The sequence below is a fragment of the Schistocerca americana genome, chromosome 3 (assembly GCF_021461395.2).
Source record: "Schistocerca americana isolate TAMUIC-IGC-003095 chromosome 3, iqSchAmer2.1, whole genome shotgun sequence".
NCBI lineage: Eukaryota > Metazoa > Arthropoda > Insecta > Orthoptera > Acrididae > Schistocerca > Schistocerca americana.
Window position 1 is genome coordinate 202,211,934 of NC_060121.1, and position 24,637 is coordinate 202,236,570.

At 40.6% G+C, this 24,637-nt stretch overlaps 1 protein-coding gene across 1 annotated transcript in view; it reads right to left on the minus strand.

Moving 5' to 3' along the window:
* Positions 1-3,480: 3,480 nt before the first annotated feature.
* LOC124605823 (UDP-glucosyltransferase 2-like) overlaps positions 3,481-24,637 on the minus strand; it is a 96,550-nt gene continuing 75,393 nt past the window's right edge. Inside the window, exons 6-7 of the mRNA XM_047137741.1 lie at positions 15,567-15,786; positions 3,481-4,577 (exon numbers count right to left, since the gene is read on the minus strand). Coding sequence (XP_046993697.1) covers positions 4,301-4,577; positions 15,567-15,786 — 497 coding nt within the window. The 3' untranslated portion in view covers positions 3,481-4,300. The remainder of the gene's footprint in view (positions 4,578-15,566; positions 15,787-24,637) is intronic.

Genomic DNA, 24,637 nt, shown 5'->3' on the forward strand with positions numbered 1-24,637 from the left:
TGATAATGACTGTACGTCTAAGGAACGTATGTGATTGAAGTTATGAAGTTTTTAAGATGCAATCAACATGTACTCTGAAAATCATACATTTATCCGCAGGAGCCCAAGGTGTAATGCTGAATTTAACTGTCTTATGAGTAACCCAGTCGAAGAGTGCACCTGCATTACCACAGCCTATTTGTATTATAGTGAAACAGAGAAACACCAGTAGGAAATAAACTATGATAAATTAGTCCCTTATTGTGATACCGTAGTTTCTCCTGGAACAGTTTACGAGAATACAGCCTGGTGACGTCGTTGATATCTGCCGAAATTTCGGGATGGGCACACCATGCAATTTGCAAGGCATAATTGCAGCTAGTAAGCACTGTGCAAGTGAATTTTAAAAGCCCAGTTTGCGGGGAAACTCAAGAAAGATAACACGCATGCGAAGGCACGCGCGCGCGCACATACACACGCACACACACACACACACACACACACACACCAAAGACGCAGAATTTGAAACAGAAAAAGTGCCGTCTCAGTATACTGTATTACTGCTGTCTCGCCTGTTGATTATTTATTTCGCTGTCAATAAATTCCGATGCTGGTAATGTTTAGTTTTTTGTGATGGCGCTAGTGTTTTCTTTCCACAGTGCGTATTTGATGCAGTTACACCTTGAAAATGGCAGAGTGTGTTCCTGTCGAAATAGTGGGGGTTGTCGACGACATCGTTTGGCTGCATTCTCGTAGTTATTAGATTCTTTAAGAATATTTTTCATTGAACTATAAATTTACAGATTGGGTTGTTACATTTCTGTTGTTCACTATAATTTCATAGGGCTCAGTGATAAGAACAATCTACTTAAATTCACAACATCAACAAATTACAAAATAAATTGTGTATCAGTGACATATCAAGGATTAGGTATTGAGGATGGCATACCCTAGCAGCAAGAGGATTACCTTCTGACGCTTGTTAGCTGCATACTATGTTTTTACAGGAGTAAGCTTTCAAAGTGGATAGGCCTACAGTGATCCTTTTCTTTATAAGCTCACAGAAAGTGTCTTGGCCTATTTCGCAATGATATAACGTCACCTTTTGGCGACATATCATAAATTCACTGCCATGCAGAAAGCGAACAGACTAAATTTGAAACTTTATACAATTTATTGTCTATGCTTATGTCATTATTGTTGCTAATGAACAGGATACATAGTAACAAAGTGGCAAACAGCTTTTATAGTGTAATCACCATCATGGTATTCTGTTATAAGGTCTTAATTACAAGTCAGCCGCGGTGACCGAGCGGTCCTATGCGCTTCAGTCCGGAACCGCGCGACTTCTACTGTCGAACAGGTTCGAACCCTGCCTCGGGAATGGATGTGTGTGATGTTCTTAGATTAGTTGTGTTTAAGTAGTTCTAAGTTCTAGGGGACTGATGACCTCATAGTGATCAGAGCCGTTTGAACCATTTCTTAATTACAACATTTTTTTATTGCGAGGCATTTCATTTTATGCACGATTTTAACTAACATCATTCTACAAACGACAGGGACAACTAATGCTGCTAATCTCCTGGCCATGAATCATCGTGTTAATGTTTGTACGGCAACAGTAATAAAAAGAACTGCTAGAGATCTAATTTAACTAGATTCTTCCAGAATAGTATAACTTTCAGATCGTCCCCAGACTGACACATTGTCAAACTTACATAAATAAAAACTTGTCTTTCTTCAGATTTTCATGTATTTTGATGAACAGTGTCATTATGCCACAGCACACAGGTGTGACATTTTAAGTTACTCAGAAACAGTGAAAATTAAATAGAAACTTATCACTGCAAAGTAAGTCACATTTACAATGTGTTTTTAACATTCGAGTGAAGAAAATGGCCTTACAGCATAACAGCTACAGAGTGAACAGATTTTGTTCAAGGCATCAAATATGAACTGATTACTGTAAATGCGTAAAAGTAACGAAAAACATTTGATGAAGTCTTCTACTTAGATGAAAACTGATTTCTGTATGACGACACCACACTTTTCCTTCGTGATCACTGTTTTCTGTGCTTTGAGTGTAAGAGTAACAGTGTAACGAATGACGAAGGCAGACTATTGAACTGTAATGTCATAGTAAATGTAGTTAGTATAGATGTGTTAACTTTTTTTCTGTATTACTCGCTTTCGTGAGCAGTACAATAAGAACTTTGGTGCCTATGTGATGAGAATAACAAGAAGTTACAAATAAAGAAAATCTTTTAACGCAGCAAAAATGAAATTATACATTGATAAATTAAACAAGACACGCGCAGATGAGAGATGAAGTTCCTACCCCAAATGTGTTATATTACTGCAGCAATGCGTTGACTGGAAATGCACACGACTGAAATTATGGGCAGAGCAGTACTCTTTTATCATTTAACAGTAAGTACTGAAACTAGGTTTTAATAAAAGTGATGTAGACTAGAAGAATGGTAACAGGAACTGGACACATCGAGTATTTTCCTCGTAGTAGTTTCCAGTTGGATGAAATACGCATTCATGTATGCTGCGCACTTTGATTACGGGGGAAAGTCTCTCAGAGATGGCTCCAAACTCCCTTACGTATGCTGCGCTAGTTCATGCTTATGATACACCAACATTTGAGTCTCACATTTAGCGTGAATCGAGAAAGTCACAAAGATCTGCTACTTCACAGCGCACTCCTCTGGAGCGCCGTTTGTTTCACAGTACGAGTAAAACTCGGAGGGGGTGCCTGACTGCGACAAAATATATTATTCATTGGTAATGTTGATTGTTGCCGACTTACGTGGTGGGCCTTAATCTAAATGATATTTCATTCAATTTTGATTTACAATTAAAGGCTTTTGTGAAATTCTCTTTTTTTAACAATATTGAACCTTTGTGAAAATATTTTGTTACGTTAATGAACGTTAGACTCTCTGAATCTTAAAACATGATCATAGAAGTTGAGCACTGGGATAAATTTTCTCATATTAATTTCCCCGGCTAGTCAGTTCACTTTAAAGCAAAAATCTTTAGTTCTTATTTACAATTGCGCCCCACACATGCGCGAGAGTGTTTTTTTCTTACCTCCGTTAACCATCACATTGTAGTCGGAGTCCTGGCAGGCTCTGGCTATCGGCTGTTGTACTGAAAATAAGAATCTTAAAGCTACGTATTTTCAGCAACGTCGGGCAGCTGTGGAGAAAAATGTATATTATGTTAATAGTGGTCTAGTTTATAGCTTCCACTAATATTTATAAATTAATATCGCCACGTAAAGGCGTCGCTGGCTGCATCAGCCGCTGCGATTGTTGCACTGTAAATTACTGGAATGCAGGTTAATTCAAGGAAAGCGGACATGAAATCGGGATCACCTCTTACAAATTAAAAGTGAACAATAATATTAAATCAATATATTATCTGCTTAATTAGTACAAATATGCTTACATCTGCCAGCACTCGCAAGATGTCCGTCTACACGCAACCAAGACAAGAGAAGAAGTGAAGACGACTAAAAAATTAACAAAAGAGCGTATCACATCGTCTCTCTAGATCATTTTGTCATGTTTCTTTGCCCTCGGAACTTACACAGAGAAATTTTTATAATGCGGAGAAAAATGTATGTTCGCCTGAGCTGCTAGTGTCCACTTATTATTCAAATTTCAAATGTCTCTTCTTTAAAAATACTGTTTTTTATGTCTTTTCTTATTATTTCACTTGGGACGCTATACGCAGTAGAAGTGAAATTATACAGCGATAAATAAACCAAACACATTTAAGACGTGCGCAGGTGAGAGATGAAGTTCCTACCACAAATGTGTTATATTACTGCTGTAACGATGATGCTAATACGTTGACTCGAGACACACACAACTGAAGCTCTGGTCAGAGCAGTACTCCTTTCTCGCATAACATTAAGCATTGAAACTAAGGTATAATGAAAATGATGTAGACTAGAAGAATGGTAACAGGAACTGGACACATCGAGTATTTTCCTCGTAGTAGTTTCCAGTTGGATGAAACATGGATTCAGGTATGCTGCGCACATTCATTACAGGAGACAGTCTCTCAGAGATGGTTCCAAACTCCCTTACGTATGCTGCGCTAGTTCATGCTTATGATACACCAACATTTGAGTCTCACATTTCGCGTGAATCGAGAAAGTCACAAAGATCTGTTACTTCACAGCGCACTCCTCTGGAGCGCCGTTTGTTTCACAGTACGAGTAAAACTCGGAGGGGGTACCAGACTGCGACAAAATACGTTCGAAGCGCTGCGTGATGAGTCCGCCAGTCCGCCGGCACCTCCGTCACTGTTTCTTCAGTTTGCTGGGCCTGCAGATGAGTGCCAGCAGTCGGCGCGTCAGCTTGTAGAGGACAAACGTGGCCGCCGCCGCAGCCACGACGACGAAGCCTATGACGTCTAGCAGCAGCAGCTGCCACCAGTGGAGGTCCAGGGCCGCGGGCCGCAGGTGCGGGGCGCCTCTGTGGCGGATCACGTACTCCACCCACCACAGCGCGTTCTCCAGTGACGTCGGCTGGTGCTCCCGGTAGATGGCGGAAAAGCGCTTCATGTTCTCGCGGTAGCTGCAACAGGAGGTGGAAATTGTGCACAGACAAGTTCACGAGACATATGCACACCCATCCACACGTGTTAGAAAGATGTATGTAAGGATGGATGGATGAATGTTACACATGCCCTTCCACACCACTGGACCTATAATAGCAAAGCATGGTGTATGCAACACTTACTATGTGGAAACAGTTGCTACCTATGAAAGAGGTGGGATGTCACTTACATTTTCGCTATTCCTCCAATAAAACTGCAGCATCAAGCATGAAATTTTAATTAGTTGATTCCTTAAAACTAATTTCATTCGCAACACATTTCTCGTACAGTATATACATATGACACTGAATGTACCAACAATGGGTCATATGGCGTTATAAATAATGCGAAACGTGAAAAATTGTTCCATCATGTGCAACTGGTACGTTTAACGTTATTACTTCTTTGCAACAAATTTCACAGTCAGTATCCCCATATGCCCAAGTATAACTACAAAGTTCTGTCATTATAGGACAAAACGTTCTGTAGATATGACGTCATAAATATTCCGTTGTGTGAAAACAAAACGACAGGGCGAAATTCGCTGCAGAGACAGGTGAAATATGTGTACAAATACGTGTGAACTGTATAATATACAAAGCCACTGGCAGAGAACCCCTCCTAAATCTCAGGACCGATTTCATCCAAACTTGGTACACGTATTATTTACTATCTGGAAAGAAATATTGTTGGGCTAAAAACCAGCATACCACCTCTACGGGGGGGTAGACGACGTGGAGAGTGATGACGGAAGGAAGAGATGGACAGAGAGAGTGAAGGAGGACATAGACAAAGATGTGAACAAGGAGGATATGGAGAGGGAGGGGGAGGGGGAAATGATGAAGCGAAGATGTGGAGGTACACAGAAAGAAGGGGATGAGGATGTGGACAGAGGATGGAAATTGAATACGAAGTGAGATGAGGAGAATGAGATGGACAGAGTAAGCAAGGAAGAGATGGACAGAGAGTTATGCTTGGAATAGATGGATACAGGGAGAAAGAGACGGAGAGAGGGACGTGGTGGAGGAGGTAAAGAGAATGAGGATGAGACAGAAGCGGTAGGAGGAGATAAGGAAAGAAGGAGACAGAGGGAGCAGATTAACCGGAGGAGAATGAGTAGGTAGACAGAGGGGGGTTGGAGCAGATGGTCAAAGAGAGTAAGGAGGAGAAGATGGACAGAGCGAGTGGTTAGAAGCAGATGAACATACAGAGGCTGAATAGCAGATGGACAGAGGGCAGAAGGAGTGACAGGAGGAGATATAGAGAGTGGAGTGAAAAAGGTGAACAGAGAAAAGAGGTAACTAACGAATAGAATTTGAATTAATACATACCTGTACTACGATGAGTACTTAGCTGTTATAACTAAAATGTACTCTGTAGTTCACATCCGTATGTTTCCTGACCATTTATTATCACCATTTCATTCTAAATTGCCAAAATATAGTAATTACTTCTTCTCAGTAGCTCCGATATATTTTCTTCCATTTCCACAATTTTCATGATTTCCTTATTTCTTATGTTCTGTAATCATGAGACTACAGCACTTCTTTTACAGCTATCAGTTTCCATCGCCAGCAAATCTTTCGCTCTGTTTCAACAACCTTCCTACTATCGGCTTGAATTTTATGTTTGGTTTCTTATCTCATCATTGGAAAGGATTGTGTTCAGTTATCGAATAACGTGTTGGTCTTGTCCAGTCTTATTTTTAATATCTTCCACTTTTTCCCAGTTGCAGATATCTTGGTAGACCAGAGTATTTAAAACTTCATTAACTAATAAAATTACCAGCATTTTAAAATTACCTGCAGTCAGTGAGACTGGTCGTAACCAAGTACTTCTGCACACTCAATTTTGTTTGGGTTTATTTTTAAACCCCTGGAATGAATACTTAATCCATCTCACCATTTTCAACAATTATCACCTGGTCATCAGTAGTAAGAGATACCATAGTTTATTTCCTTGCAGTGTCATTCCTAGTGTGCCGTATTCACTCCTCCATGTCGCTAACACCTGTTCCATCCCTTATGAAACCTGTCGTATCCGTTTCCATAATTTGAATTCCTCTCAAAACACATTAACAAAATTTCTTAAGATCCTACACCAGAATATATGGCTCCAAAAGCATTTCTATTGGATATGAGGACAGCATTACTTCCGTTCAGCAAACATTTATGTCAAAGTACTACATTCTGTGCCCTCCCTACGCCTCCAAACATGAAATTGAGTATTTACTTGTTATAACTTTCTTGGTGTCCTTTCTGACGAGATGCAGGAAACAATGTAAGCAGAAAGTGTCTGCGAGTTTCGTGGTTGTAAATACTTAGCAATATCTAAATGCATTTATTAATTAGTTCAAGAAATTCTATCACATGTACGAGATTACTCAAGCAAGGTATTCAGTGCAAATTTCACCAAAACGCAAAAACACAATGAAGCACACAATAAAATAGCCATGATGTTAGAATTTTACCACATTATAACAAAGGTAGGCATGAAACAACGTACCAAAGATAATAACGCAACAGTGCATGGGGATACACACAATAATCTAGCTTGTCCGAGAACACTAACACCTAAAGCATACTCAAGCAAAAGCCAACACTCAAAAGAACATCGAACAACAATTAAGAAGAGGCAAATATCAGGAATAGAGTACAACAGTCCAAGTTGCACTCCGCTGTGTTCAATAAATGAGAACCACAACAAAAACAACTAGAAAAATGTATGAAACAAGCAGAGATTAAAATTTCACTGAGTACTCTAGATGTCGCCGATGCATGTCATTTCACATAATGCCAGGATGTAGAAACGTCACTCGTCACTGAACGGCAGCATACTTCGCATCTTTGTAGTGTTAACATGTATGGTGTATTGATGTCCGTAGTACTCGGAATCTATAATTTTTTGACGAAGCTTGTGCGGCTCTTGCTATAACTCTGGCCTTAGTAGCCATCATTTCTAGCTTCGAGATTCCTTCCTCAGAGCAGTAGGACTAGCTGCATTGTGCACATGACGTGTTGTGTTGTGAGGCACCAGTATCAGATGGTACCTTTTTCGTGGGGAAGATCACCAGGATTGTGGATGACTGATACATGGGGAAGCTGCGTCTCAAAATAGTAACTTTCTTTCATCAACATTTTAATAACTGTGCATTAAACTTGCTTAACGTTCTGGCACAGGTACCTCTAAATAGCAATCTTCCACCAGCTTAATTCGAAAGTCAGAATGACATGTGAAGCCAAAAATAGAAACTAAACGAGTAGGCAGATAAGCTGTTCGCGTGTCTTCGGAACTCCGCCTAGACCAGGCTCCCAAGCAAAGTAGCGGTACTGCCTTACAAATGTGTGCCTGACGCTGACAGTTCTACATCAGTTTTTTTCAAATTCAGTAAAGTATTAATCAGATCGGTGGCAGCAGACATAGTTGACAGATGTCTGGGGCGGTTGGTCAAATCTTAATTTTGCGCAGGAATAATGAGTCTAGAACACTCTAAGAATACGTAACATGTAATCAGTTACTTATGTCACAAGATAAAATTTGTAAATATATCAGTAACTTGTGATCGGTTTAACTGTAGTGAATAATGTTTGGGACTTGCAGTTATCAGGTCCTTCTGCAATAAGTACAAGTGACATCCCCATAAACTGAATGAATCTGTTATTTACGCAACAAGAGTTCGTCGTTAACCACTTAGTACAGCCGTAAGAGAACGGATCTAGAACCTACGTGCTGCTGTCAGCGTAGGAGACATCTTTAGAAGATTTTCAAACGTAGCAGAACTCTAGGCGTTTAACTGAGGGCAGCGGAAGCAGCTAGGCGCCTCACATGTTACGCATTTCCTGAACAAATGAGATTATTGACAAGTAACTTGTGGTAACACACAGGAGGTTGATGATTTGATTTATTAATTCAATTAAACTTATTAATTGTACGCCGAACTATTTAATGAGACTGTACTTCAAAGTACAAAACGACACAAATCATGTAGCACGTTGCATTTAGTCAGGAATAAAAATGTTGCGATGTATCTTTATAATGTTCTTTGATTATGAATTTTTTTGTAATTCGGAAGCATTTTATGTGAAGCTACCTCTGTATGGTTATTTTTGGATCTGATGATAGTCGTTGCTAATAGAAATTCATAACCTAATTGATAAACATTTGTCGTTCGTAACTGTCATAATCTAACAGATAAACATTAATGGTTGGTAACTGAACTTACAATGAAATAAATAAGTCCTGGGTGACTGGAGAAATTATGGTGACTATTTTGCAAATCGGTCATTTACAAGGTGAATACACTGCAGGCCATTAATATTGCACTTCCAGGAGGGATAGAATATTACGGAATCAGAGAGAACTGGACAGGACAGCTGTCGGAAAGGTTCTCAAGATGAGAATCTTAGGGTAACAAGTGGTGCAGCATTATGTTTTTGAAATATGATGTATCGGGGACGTGGAAGAGTGTGTATCGAAGTGTAAAGGCTGCTGTCCACATTGATACCTATGGAAATCTGAGTTGACCATGTTGGATACCCCTGACACCTCACATCATTACGGCAAAACCTGCACGTGTTTGACAACAACTAATGTACTCTGACAACATCCATTCTGCCCGGAAGCTCGACAGGCAGTTGCAGGGACTGGACAAAAAATAGGAAAACGCTCGAACATAAAATCAGACGCTAGCTTAGCCTGCGGGTTTATCGCACCTGTGCAGTCTCCTCAATTCGTTACAAGGGTCAGTCGTGGTCAGAGAAGTATTCTGATAATTGTGTGTGTAACATGGACCAATTGTTGGTGCTCTTATGGTTGGTGCTTCCAAGCCTACGTGTTAGGCTTCTCAAGTGCCAGAGCCTGTAAAATTTATACAGCACGCAGGGGAACGGCGAAAACTTCATCCAGAAAGCCACAACGTGGACGAAAGTTCGTGTTGAGTGAGCATCGCAGACGGTCGTTACAGAGGAGGGAGGAAAATAAGGTAGCTATAAAGGTCAGTGCAGAGCTGAAGGTGTCCCCCGTGAGCTGTATCAGCACCAAAATAACACGAATGGAGCTCAATAAGCAGGAAATTGGAGGGCGAGCAGGAATTGTAAAACCACTATCAGGAATACAAATGCCCGTAAAAGGAAGACTTGGTGCCGAAGTTATTAAACCGAGACTGTGGAGCAGTAGACGAATGTCATTTAGTCGGGTGAGTCTTGTGTGCAGGCATCCGTGGACTCTATGGTTACTCTGCAAGGTCACATTACAGCCCAGGACTGAGTGAAGATTTCGGCTGTGTGTTCCAAAACGACAGGATTTCGTAAACACAACTCTCATAGCCCAAGACCGGTTTTGTAAGCACGAGGACGGTATTGTAGGATCATCCCTTGGCAATACACTCACTAGATCTCAATATTATTGAGACTTTGTGGTCTTCTTGGAAGAGAAGATTGAGGAATCGCTGTACACATCCATAACCGTTACCTGTACGTACCACTATTTTACAGGAAGTGTGGTATACGATTCCTTGTAAACCGTATAGGATCTGTATTTAACCATTCCAAGACGCCTGGGAAGTGTTTCCAAAGTCAACAGTTTTCCTACACCTTATCACGCATGCTAATGTGTTTTGATTGTTGGTGTTTCCATATTTTTATCCACACCCCGTTCGGCCATCATGCTTCAAGGTGCAAAACCTTTATTCATATGTGTTCAATGTTATCGTTGCACGCACTGTTGTGTGCGCGCCTTCTTGTGCTGACGCGTAAGGGAAGCCGATACTATCTGTTCTGACCAAGGTGTGACAGACGTCATCACATTGTCCATGTTTATACTTACCTTCCAGCAAAAGAGTCAATTTCCCAGTTCAGACTGCGTAACGTGAGCGTGTGTTTCTGGACGCTCGAGCGCACGTCTTTTCTCTCAAGTGCTACTCGCGTTGGGTTGCTGATATCCTGCGTAGTGTGAATGAGCTAAACTATGACATGTTGATGTCTGTGATATCTGTGAATGGCACATTTCGGTGACTGCTATTTTTAGCTGCTGTCCGTTGCGGTTCAAAATCACATTTTACTAATTCACGACTTCTGTCCCTCTGCACTCCGTCAACGTTAAAACGCGATTGCGCAATTTATCAGCGTAGATGTTTACACTGTCGTTAGTCGCAAATAATAACTAGTGAATATCGTTTAATACGGCCTAATTAACAATGGTTTCACATTCACGTGACACTAGTAGGGTCGTGACCAATGCGAGCAGCAATATCGCTAATTTATTAAACACATTCCTAATGACGATCCTGCCATTATAAAATACCATCATGTACCGCTACGCTTTTCTTGATCTTACGCTACGTTCTTCTCACTATCATATCCGAGTGCTGACTGAGAAATGTTTTACGTATGATAAACAGTTCCCAATGTGCGATATGGCCACGTCTTCTATCTGAATCCGACAAATTCCACAGACGGCAACCCCTTTGTCCCGCCTTTCGTAAGTCCAATAAACGTCTTTTTCTGTTGAACAATACTATAAAGATTATTGACCACATATGAATACTTGTCAATGGAATTGGCCTGGCCAATCATTACTTCAGACATTCACTAAATATACGAAGCTATCTGTATCCATTTAAAGTAACAAGTAACTGTGAATCAGTGAAATAGGTTTCCACAAACTCATAATAAAATCGGCACATGTGGGCTTAGGACAGATCTGACATGCACATCGCCACATAGATAGACTTCATGAACCGTACAGCGACCTTCGTTACCTCTATGGCAACAATGTTCTTTTTCATGATTTGAAATTTTTCCTGACGATACACTTCCTTATGACATAACACCCGTCCCATATTGTTCTAACATAAATTTCGTATTCTCAAATTGTCCATTGTCTTGTTGAAAATAACATCATCATTAAATTGAAGAACCTGGTGATCGCTTGAATGTATAGTGTGGGTGATTCTAGTCAGCTCTATCCCCAAGATGAGACACTGTTAGAGACCACAATAGTGAAGAACATAACATTGTCATCAATTTGGGGATACAGCCTCCTCATGCAACTACTTGCTCTGGACATAGCGCCAAATCGCTGTGTACATCATGCAAACTAATAGTGTATGTGCCTTCTGACTCCATAACATACCCTACACCAGAATTAGCCCCAAACTACGGACTTTCTCACCTACTCCGACGTATTCTTCAGACAGTCATCGAACCTCGCCATTCGCAGCAATTGGCAGCAATAGTTCGATGTTGACTTTCGTTTCCTGGAGCATAGCGACCCAAGACAATCCAGGTGCTGTGTAACAAAAGGCAGGATTCAGGGTATATGAGATGCATACACTCCAACAGTTCTCAAAACATCAGCAAGCAACCGCTCTTCTCTGTCAAGTTAAAGATCGAAATATTACTCTAAATTAAGATGTTGAACTCCAGACATACATTCACAGCATGCATATACTCTGCACGCAATATGCTTTGCCTGTAAGATTACAGGTTGATGCAGCTATGTCAGATAGTCTGGTTTCCTCGAGTTTTTCCAGGCGGTCCTGTCACCTGTATGGGAAAACCCACTTCCTCGTACGGCCTGAAACTTTGCGTCCTGATGCAGTGTTTCAGCAAGCTTGTGGTGCTTGCGTAAAACGAAGCGAGTCTAGGAAGTGGAGGGTAATTCTTGGCGTCATTCGTGTAGAGAATTAAATATATTTTTCTACACTCTCAGGCAGGGCATCAGCCTGATCTTTCCCCATACCAAATTGAGCCAAGAGCTCAACAAGAAAGTGAGATACATATCCACAGATATTGTGAAAGAAAACCAACATGTGTCGCGGTATGCTATACTTCAGGTAACATGCATTGTGAGCTGGACCACGGAACTTTCAAATACTACAGTCAACCGCACTATTGTACACATCATCATTCTCCTGCTACTGGTACTTGAGAACATTGCTGCTGTGAAGCTTATCAACCTCCCACGAAAATTTTTCGAGCTCAGGGAACAGCCAAACCACAGGATTATCTGCAACGAATGCTTTGTGGTGATTAAGGCTAGAATCATACGTACACACAATCTGGTATACATGTACACATGGTACATATTTTTCTGAGAATTACGTGAGGCTGTAGCGTCGCCATCACAGGAGCAAGGAGGCACGCAATGTCAGTAAACACTACAAAGGACACCGAATCTAACGGTCAGCATTCTTAAACTTTCAGAACCTGTTTCCCTCTGTCGGCATGACAACGCCTACCGGTTTCTTGGTTGAACAGTTCACAAGATGGTTTGCTAATATCTGGCTTTCAGAAAAATCATAGAGATATCTTAAGCAAATATGATGTTTATGCTCATGTTTACTCAATTGGGATGAAAGGAGTAAAGACATACCTTTGACCCACACCTAGTGAATATTATTGTTACTATTCCCCTTGCAGAATAGCACTATGTTTTCACGCATAGTTCATTGACCGGCAAATTCAGACTAATGAAGACGTCTCCAAATTTCGATTGTAGCATTACTGTTATCTGATTTGCACTCATTCAAAGCATAAATATGAGCGGTTATCTGAGTATTCTGAGCCTAAAATTTAGGAATATCCAGGACCTCAACGGGGAACTCGATACCATCAAAGTAATGAAATTCAAGAACGTCAATATCTCTGCCTTATCAAGTAATACGCTGCGGATCTTTCTTGTAACTCCTCTCGCAATCGAGAATTGACCGTGTAAAACAAAACTCATCTTCTCTTATTTTGAACGTTACTACATGCCGGCTTACAGACTATCTCCTCAGAAATTGGGATATAGCTCGACCAAACATTTATCGAACCAAAGACATGTGTCTGGATGTCGAGATGTAGTATTTGGCCTAGTGCTTTACCTGAGCTTCTAACTTCTATTTTTGAAAACTTGGCCTATGTAGCACTCTAGGTGAACTCATGAGACCACTTAGTGATTGAGGTACTCCGGATACCGCTCCATTTCCCCCCCAAATGTACGCAATACCAGTCTTTTCAACGTCAGAGTTCTGTTTGGGCGGGATGCATGAGATTACAACATAGTACAGCGCTACACTTTATGAAAGAGTACCGCAGTTTTAAGGAGCTCTGATTCCAGAACAGAGAACTACGCTTTAAGAACACTAGTTGAATATCTGTGGCCTTCTGCTGGATTCTGTACGTGAGAAAATGGGATGCTCCTCAAACGCATCCTCAGTCACCCCATAGTTTAACTGCACCATTGAGTCACTGATCTCGAGTCTATCACTAGTAAGATAGAAGAGGAAACTGCTGCTAGTCATAGGATCAGTAGAACTACTACTGCTAGACGATGATGACTGAATCCTTCCAGTCGACAAAGCTGGCTGCGGCGAAGAGCAAGGAGGTACTTCATGGTGAGCTCACTTTGCGAGGTCATTGGTTTGGACAAGAAGGAGATGCTGTTTCAGGCCAAAACAACACCCAGGATGTAGGGATGGCTAGCACGTGAAGATTACAAAAAAATATTATATTAACAAATCGATTTCATAGGCACGTTCTTCAAAATTCGGTTTAACTACGAAATCTAAACTCATACCATGAAATAAAGTATGCACTTACATAGCAGTTCGTCCTCTGACAGCCTCAGACGTTTGCTGTCTCTATCACTGCTGTTCTTTGATGTCGATGAATGTTTCATTATGAAGCTTTCACAGATATCGATGACAAGCACACAAGAAAATGTAAGCACAGACTGATGGTTAAGACACTCACACATACACACGGCTGTAACCACAGATTTGAGCAAAATGACAATGAGGGTGGAAGGGGTAGGATCTACAAATGCTCTATCTGTGCCCACTAATTTGGCGGGAACCTGTAGGAATGCTTATACAGGGGAAAATGCCAGGCCTGAATTTGGCAAGGAACCAATTGGATTGCTTCTACATCGGGAGAAACCAGGTCTGCAGGGTCAGACAAGTCAGGATTTTTCATTTGACAGTTGTTGTCACATGTTTGAAGAGCACACATGCTCTTGAGTTTCAGATATCTACAGAACCAGATATAAGTGTTCATGCCTTGTCTTATACATGCACACGTGGTTCTTGGTGACACTCATACGACAGGCCTGAAGATTTCACGACTGGAACGGCGAAACTGGTTGCCTAATAAAACCATATGAATCTAATGACCATTTGTATGATATTATTATACTATGTCAGGTATTTTTCATATAGTTCATAACTGCCATCATGCAGAACAGATATGGGAAGACAGGAAACATATTGCTAAGCAGCCAGTCTTTCTAAGAATGTCCTTGTTCCACATGTCACAAAGCAGATGTTTCACATCAAAACAAGTTGCCACTCTTGCAAATCGCCTGGGACGTTTTGGATGGGGCTACATTGTTCGCAGTATCGGGTGTTGCAGTGCAGTTTCGGAATGTCCTTTAAGTTTCTCCTACCAGTTTCTGGTGGCACAGGAAAATTTTCCCACAGGATGCACTAGTTGTTCTCTAAATAAAGAAAAAGGAACACCCGATGTCCTTCAACACTGGCAGCTCAGACTGATCATTTCTCACCAATTCACAGATATTAAGGGGGAAGGGAGTGGAGGGTGAAGAAGAAGGAGACTGAGGACATGAGGGGGAGGGGGGGGCGTTTGGAGGGGAAATGCCAAAACATCGTCTGGTGATCTCATCAGTGTGACGCTGCCACATCTTTTGACGCCATCTTGAATAAATATGGGAACACTGAGGACAGTACTCATATCCACCTGGTGCCCTTATTAATGCAGGTGCACATGCTGTTCTCAACCCTCACACTCCATTGTGTTGTTTGCTTTAAACATTCTTCTGATTTCATTGGTATAGTCCATTTACTGGTGTTCTATACGTTTCCATGGTTACAAAGTGTTCGTGACATTCGTACACCCAGCAAAAGGAGCCAATAATTTATATCAAAAAAGAGAAAGTTCCGTCATGGAATGTTCTTTGTGACTTACCTCGGATTTTCCAAAACTGTCCTCACTGCTTCTAAGGTAGACTCTTTGGTAATAAGCTTAAAATCCAGTTTCACTCCAATTCCTGCACTGACCATTTTGGCCACGTTGTACCCCTGGTCACCAAAAAAAGGCATTCCGATGAGAGGTACGCCGTAATATGATGCTTCATTGAAGCTTTGAAGTCCTCCCTGAGTGATAAAAAGTCGAATTCTTGGGTGAGCTGGAACAGAAGAGTGACGAAACATGTTGTTAGTGTAGCATACACAAAATCGTAGCTTAAGATTGCTACAATGTAGAAATAACTTGCGTAATAATCGGTATTGAGAGGGTAGATCTTGAAGTAGTAACCACAATAGAGAGTATTTTAAACGTATGGCAGTTTTGATACGTATGCCACTGATATGATTGAATCCATCCACCATCTAATGGTTAATGAATAAGAACTGCTTGCTTTTATCAGTCAGAACTGTAGAGCTGTGCACATTATTACGAGTAGGATGAAGACGCGAATACACAAATGTAACAGCATTCCGGACTATTATGCCCACCTTCAAGATATCCTTCCCAGATGAGGACGAAACTTTGACTTTCAGAATGATACTCTTCTGACCAGTGCACAATTACATTAAAAGCATTAGTTCGGCAAAGAGGGAGAATGTGTGACGGCACGTCACATAAATATTGACATTTTTATCGGTTGTAAACCGTAGTTAACGTATTTTATGAATATAATTAGTATAAATGACACAGTTGGTGTTCTTGAAACAACTGATATGCAGCAATAATTTAAGAGTAACATCTTTATTTAAAATATGTCTATGAAAATAAAAAAGGATCGAAAAGAGACGCGACAGTAAGCCCGAGGAGGAAGGACGTTCTTTCATACACACACTGTTTTGTTTCGCGTTACGGAAGGCAGCCATTGAGAGGCTACACATATTTATGTAAGTTATTCTGTATTCTGGTAAAATAAACTAATCATTGTTATCAAAAAATGAATTTCTTTGTAATAGTTGCCACCTCAAATGCTCGCAGTTGCTAATTATTTTTAATAAGCATTTTTTCAGTAATTTGCGCTGCGGGAAGCTCATCTTGCGATGCAGCCTCTGGTCGGCCTTTACGCGCTGAAGTATTAATTTATTTTTCAGTGTTAACAGTAACTGTAAATGCGAGAGATTTCGTCGTAAGAACATTTTTAAATAGCAACAGTTAATTAATTTACGTTGAGGCTCATTTTTTTTTAAATTGTACAGATTCCATGAGTTCAGTGAGTTTTATCTTGGCCGCTCCACGGCAACAATCGAAATTCTCTCGAGCCTTGCTATGCAATCAGTAAATAGAAATCAACAAAATTACATTTATTTCAGTTAACGGCAACTATATTTTAGTCATCACGTTCAAAATCTAAAGTTGGTACATGAATAACAGCGGCACTTCAAGAACCCGTTTCATATTTACTTATGCTCGTAAGTAAAGGTGATAAGAAAAGACAAATCCCTTAGAGAAAGAATCATGCTCTAACAAAAGAAAAATTCACCTGATAAATTGAATAATATATATATATATATATATATATATATATATATATATATATATATATATATATATATATATATAACGTAACAAATGGCACCGACGTAACAAATGTTACTAAATTTCATAACGTAGTGTAGTCGGGGAGGTGAAATGTCGCAGTGCAAAGTCCTGCACAAATATCATTACGGCGGTCTTCATATGAATCTGACGTTATGCCTGACTAGTAGGAGGGAAGGGAGCGACTACATGTTCATTCGCGATGGCAAAAAACCTAGACTGGTCCAAGACTGAACCGCAAATGGGACATACGAACTGGTAAGCGGTCGTTTCTAAACAAAGTATTGCCACGGCGTCTGAAATGGTTTGGAGAAAACACGAGAGCCAGCATCTAAATCGGCGCTCAGGTAGTTTAATCTAAAGTCATCTCAGTTTGAGTCAAGTACTTTTACGTAGTGCACCATGCCACGTGATAATGTATCCATTCTTCCTCATAGAAATGGGTTTAACCGATTGTCTCCCTGCATTATATTGCACTGGTAAAAATGAAAAGGCAAGCTGGCGAAATCAGTTAAAATAGCAACCAAACTAATGATCATTCTTCGGTGAGGCAATCCATACCATATCTATGACAATTCTCTCACTACAAATATATGTAAGCAGATGCTCAGTTTAGTGTAATCTACTGAATGAAAGGTACCGAGCGCTGAAACATTCAAGGTCTTCTTCTACTAAAACTGATTTAGAAATGAAGAAATTTGCGTCTTATGAGGAACTGGAATCCGCGTAGTCGTCCATAGAAAACAAAAGACGATACTCATAGAGATTACTTAAGTGACCTGGATCGTGGTGCGGTCGGTTCACCATCCTGAAGTTTTTTTTTTTTTAGTATATGCCGTCACGAGGCACCATACGCATTAACTGATATGATTTAGTGGGGTTGCAGAAAATGGTAAGAGCAATGCAATTCAGATTTACTTGCCACATCGTTGTCGAGATAATTACTTTGCTACATGAGAATTCAAAGTACCAAATCAGTTGCTTCCTTAATGACAGTTTAGTAACCTCGGTAAAGCAATTTTAAATCATTTAACCTTCATTTTGATGCAGCAAGCGCAGACACAACATATCACTGCTTAACAGAATAAGTATAGTTGGGCCACTTATACAAACAGTTTTGGATATATAGAAGTAAAAGTGATACGGTGGCCTGCTAATATAGTACGAACATCAAAAACAGATTTGCATCACCCCAGTTCCAACAATAAAGATATAAACAACCATGCATGAGCAGCGCCTATTAGATGGGGGGGGGGGGGGGGGGGCGGACATCCGATCAGGTCCAGTCATTCTACCAGGAAGGAGGTACACGGCTCTGAAGTTCAACCATGCCTAAACGGTCATTACCGCGGTTCGATGGCGTCCGCATTATTACTTTGTGCCAGAAAGGGCTCTCAACAAGGGAAGTGCCCATTCGTATCGGAGTGAATCAAAGCGATGTTGTTTGGCCATCGAGGAGATACAGAGACAACAGGAACTGTCGATGACATGATTCACTCAGGCCGCTCAAGGGCTACTACTGCAGTGGATGACCGCTACCTGCGAATTATGGCTAGAAGGAACACTGACAGCAAGGCCACCATGTTGAATAATGCTTTTCGTGCAGGATGCAGTGTTACGACTCCATCTGTGCGCAGTAGCCTGCATGATGCTCAACTTCACTCTCGACGTCCATAGCGAGTTCCATCGTAGCAACCACGACTCATGTAGCGTGATACCAAAAGCATATCGATGGGCCCACCAACGTGCTGAATGGACCGCTCAGGATTGGCATCACGTTCTCTTCACCGATGAGTGTCGCATCTGCCTTAAGCCAGACAATCGTTGCAGACGTGTTTGGAGGCAACGTGATCAGACTGAACGCCTTAGACACACTGTCCAGCGATTGCAGCAAGGTGGAGGTTCCCTGCTGTTTTGGGGTGGAATTATGTGGGGCCGACGTACGCCGCTGGTGGTCATGGAAGGCGCCGTAACGTTTGTACGATACGTGAATGCGATTCCCCGACATATAGTGCAACCATATCGGCAGCATACTAGCGAGGCATTCGTCTTCACGGACGACAATTCGCGCCCCCATCGTGAACATCTTGTGAATGACTTCCTTCAGGAAAACGACATCGCTCGACTAGAGTGGCCAGCATGCTCTCCAGACATAAACCCTATCGAACATGCCTCTAATAGATTGAAAAGGGCTTTTTATGGACGACGTGACCCACCAACCACTCTGAGGGATCTAGGCCGAATCACCGTTGATAAGTGGGACAATCTGGACCATTCGTGCCTTGATGAACCTGTGGATAGTATGCCACGACGAATACAGGTATGCATCTATGCAAGAGGACGTGCTACTGGGTGTTAGAGGAATGGATGTGTACAGCAGTCTGGACCATCACCACTGAAGGTCTTGCTGTATGGTGGTACAACATGCAAGTGTGGTTATCGTGAGCAATAAAAAGGGCGTAAATGATGTTTATATTGATCTCTAATCCATTACTCTGTGCAGGTTCCGGAACTCCTGGAACCGAGGTGATGCAAACCTTTTTTTGGTGTGTGTATATCCTGTGATGACTGTTGCATGATTACTTCATTGTCAGGCATATGCTTCTAGACGAAGTGCCTGTCCTCAGCACCCTTTTTCTACCATGTGGAAGGTTTATTTGATGTCTTTTTTCATATATTACACAGCGAAGAAACCTAAACGTGACGTGTCTGTTTTATGGTGTCGTACGTCAGTCGGTAGAGACGGATCACTTAAAGGATCACTCTGCCTCTCTGTTAAGACCCTATTTTTGCTGAGGAACTCACGAAGTTATCAAGTTAATATTTATGTTTCATATTAAGGTCTGTAGTCTCTTGGTGGAATCAAACCATGAAGGTCCTAAATTAAGGCACTCAAAAGATATGGCAATTTAAGTCATGTATTTCGATATTTGTTAACTCACTCAACAGAACAGTACAATATTTCCCGTTGGCCTAGAATTACGGAATTCGACAAGAAGCATGATTTCACACTACAAGAAAAGAGAAAAAAGATTCTAAAACTGTTAATCTGTAATCATGCCCATTAACGTGTATTTTAGCCATTTGTTGTCCGTCTATCTGCCTGTCCATCTCTTAAGGCACCGTTTCCTCTGAACAGCTGCAAGTATAAAGTTAAAAGTTTGTCGGGTACTAGGGTCAAAGGTTCCGTGGCTGTGTAAAAAACGTGTTCCTGTAAGTGAATGTAATCAAAATTTAGGTAATTTATGTCACATATCTGGTACTCGCAAAGTCAGTCATTAGAACGTGTAGATTAACTAGAAACACCACAACACAGTGCCTAATACAATTTTTTATAGTTTTTGTAACCATAACGTAACTGCGAAGTAATTTCTGTCATACGTACCTTTCATTATTTTATTAATGTTGTCGTATAATTAAACGTAAAAGATTTAATTCAAACAAACTAGAGAAGAAAGAATACTCTAATTATGACGAAGTAAAAACGGTGGCCTAGTCTGCGATATTTGCTATTGTATCGAGCCATAGAACACGTTCCAAATAAGGAGTACTGTCTCTGGGTTCGTAAGCGATGAGTCGGGCAGAAGCAGTCCTCAGAAACAGTCGCTAGCGACAAGTGGTCAAGTGCGGAAGCGATGCGAGGACGTGTAACGAATAAAATGTAAGATTTTGTGTATATGGCAAGACATATTATGTTGTTGTAAATGGGCACAAGACGTCGTCAACATGCGAAATTAATATTCAAAAAGAGTTATGTGGAGCGACGGTAAAGGAGAGCCTGATGCAACATATTGTCGACGTATAATGCCTTCCATCGCACCAAAAACAACTAATCAAAGTAAGATCAGACCAGTTTCATCTTTACATTGTACAAGGCTAGTCATCATAGTAGTTCTTCATATCTGAATAACAATGTGTGTGTATATATATATATATATATATATATATATATATACAATAACAGCAACTGTAAATGGCTGTTATCTCAATCATTTGACTAACGGGGTCCTGCACTGTCACCATTACCGACTCCGAACCTGTTACCACTACAAGAACAATAAAACAGGGAAAGTGATGTGCTTTTATTAATTTCGATACCTAGACAAAGAAGTGCAATTACCAAAACTGAATATAATCCAAAATTGTTATTTAACAGAACTTAAGTTTGGTGCTTGCTAGAACAACTAGTTAAAGCATAATGCCTGACAATAAAAGAGTAAAAGCATAAATTAAATGAATATTAACAAAACATTATTTCAGAATATTACGTTTAATGTTTTCGTATTCAATGATATTACGCAACAGTGTAGTGTAATATTACTTATTCTTCGCTGGATAAAACATTACGAAGTTTCCAGAAATAACTTACCATAATAAAATCAAGTATTTATGAACATCTGCATTTCTAAAATCTGTAACGGCATTACAGTGAGTAATGCAAAGCTATTCATTAACAAAAGTGTTTTCAAACAATTAACTTTTATGTGGATGAGTTCAGTACAAATTGTTTTGCTTGTTTTCTGATTAGCTTTAATTTCTGGTATTAAGCGTGGTTTTACATCCGAGTTCAAGTCAGTGCTTTTGATTCAGTTCTCACCTAATTATAATTCAGTGATTACTTCATAATTAAAGTGTGTAAACACTTAATCATCATACAGTAATTTTTTGCTTACACAACAAGCTTGCGGACGTTATTAAATAATTTGGTATCTAAAATTATAACAGATTCAGTTTATTTATTCCAGATTGCACTAATTATTTCTTATTTCTGCCTTCGATCGTTGTCGTTCAAAAGTAGTGATGTAGTTACGATCCTGTTGTGACTGTATCTGCATTTCTCTAGATTTCCATTATTCTTCGGAACAGATACCTTTCCCAAACAACAGGGAATAATTGGGGCAGAAGTTTAGGTCCATTATTCGTGACGATCTTAGTGACTAGGACAATAATCACTCGTACATTGTCCTGAGCCTAGCAAAATTAAAATCTGATTTTGAATTTAAAACTAGTTAGTGAAGCTTCTGTTCGAACAACACAGGGAGCAAAGATGCTGAATCCCATAATGCAGTAACTAAAAATTCTTGGGGGGAGCTCACAATTGTTTGACGGCGAGCTGACTTAGGATAGTAGAATAAGTAGTGCAGTGGATATGGTTGATGTAAATAATGTAACCATAATATAAGAGATTGTCGATTCTTATCATGAGAATTACAACGAGACATTTAGAGAGGGTAAATCATACGGAAAAATTAGAAACTTAAACGGAATCAACATTACGTCAGTCATATGGTTCGGAACCAGACGGTTTGAAAGCTTTCGCTCAAATTATAATTGACGCAATATGTTCTACAGCCAAATCTTTCATCAGTGATACGTGTTCGTTAAGAAATTAAATACCTGCTTCAAACCAATCACTGAGCAATAAAATAAGCTGTTTGGGTCAGTCAGTACATAGTCAGTTGCATAATAAGGTCTTTAGATACCAGAGTCGGTGAGGAGATAAAATCTTTAACCCAACAAATGGACGGCAAAACAACTGAGAAGATAAATGAGCTAGATGGTAAATTTGAGAGTAAACTGGAGCCATTACAGAAATTACTTAGGTGTGAAAGAAGAGAGCAGAAGGAGGACTTGTACGATGCGGTGAGTACTAAGGTAACTCAGAATGTCATTTCTATTCACGGGGGTATTCAGTGGAAAGATTCGGGAGGATGACGGTTCAATCCCGCGTCCGGCCATCCTGATTTAGGTTTTCCGTGATTTCCCTAGATCACTTCACGCAAATGCCGGTATGGTTCCTTTGAAAAGGGCACGGCCGATTTCCTTCCCCATCATTCCCTAACCCGAGCTTGTGCTCCGTCTCTAATGACCTCGTTGTCGACGGGACGTTCATCACTAATCTCCTTCAGGGGAAAGTAGACTAGGATATTAACGCAGTCAATGATATACAGGAATCAATCCGTAATGAACTGGATCGATCTGTTAAGAGTTTGAATGGACAAATCGTGAAGATTCTGAACAAAACGGTAACTAAGTTAAGGAGACAGTAACTATGATCAACACTGATGTACAACATAAAACCTGAAAGCTATAAGTTAGCTTGAATCATAAATTCGGGAAGTACAAAAGCAAGGAGGTAGAGAGTTTGACGTCTGGAGGAAAAAAAAAGAACAGTCAGCTGAAAAGCCTAGAGACAGTAAAAAATTTCGTTACCACGTTGACGTTCGTATACATGATAAACCAGATGTGGTAGCGAATGAAATTGTGAGAATTATGGAAACATCACCGGGTCCGGTGCGTGCGGGTAATATGGCGCCGCCAATAATAGCCCGGTGTTCGGGTGCGAAGAAGCCAATTGTCTCTATTAATAAACGCGAAACAGTAGGACATGACAGGAAATGGCTGATGCCACTTGGTAAAATGTATGATGGGTTAGAAGAATGGAAAGTAAATGAGAAAATCAGTTTTGGTGGGAAGAGAGTTCAGAATACGAAGAGTAATGATAATCACGAAATGTGTGAGACGAATGGAGTGAGCAGCCTGAGAGAGATGATGCTTAATATACGAGGGTGAGTCAAAACCTTAAATATTTATTGTGCAGAAGTGGTACAAAGCTGTATTACTTTTCAACATAATCTCCCCCACGCTCAATGCAAGTCCTCCAGCTCTTACGAAGTGTATACATTCCCTTAGAAAAAAATTCTTTTAGTAGTCCGCGCAACCACTCATGCACCGCGTGGCATACCTCTTCATCAGAACGGATCTTTGTTCCTCTCATTGCGTCTTTGAGTGGTCCAAATTATGAGGAAGACACACAGAAGGCAGGTCTGTGATTGTTGCAACTGTTGTACAGGCAGTGCGTGGCCTTGCATTGTCATGTAGCAAATGGACACCTGCTGACAGCAGTCACCGTCGCTTTGATTTGAGTGCAGGCCGCAGAAGATTTTTTAAGAGATCTGTGTATGATGCAATGGTGACAGTGGTCCTTCTAGGTATGTAATGTTATAAAATGACACCTTTTTCGTCCTATAAGAGTCAGCATAACCTTCCCTGCTGATGGTTCTGTTCGAAACTTCTTTGGATTTGGTGATGAGGAATGGCGCCAATCCTTGCTCGGTCTCTTCGTTTCCGGTTGGTGGAAGTGAACCCAGGTTTCGTCCCCAATAACGATTCTTGCAAGGAAGCCATCACCTTCTAGTTCAGAGCGCCGAAGAAGTTCTTCACAAGCATCAACACGTCGTTCTCTCATTTCAGAAGTCAGCTTCCGTGGCACTCATCTTGCAGACACTTTGTGAAACTGGAGCACATTATGCACAATGTGATGTCCTGACTCATGACTAATGTGTAAACATGCTGCAATGTCGTTCAGTGTCAGTTGGTGGTTTTCCTTCACGATGTCTTCAACCGCTGCAATGCTCTGTAGAGTCACAACTCGTTGTGCCTGACCTCGACGAGGAGAATCTTCCACTGAATTCACA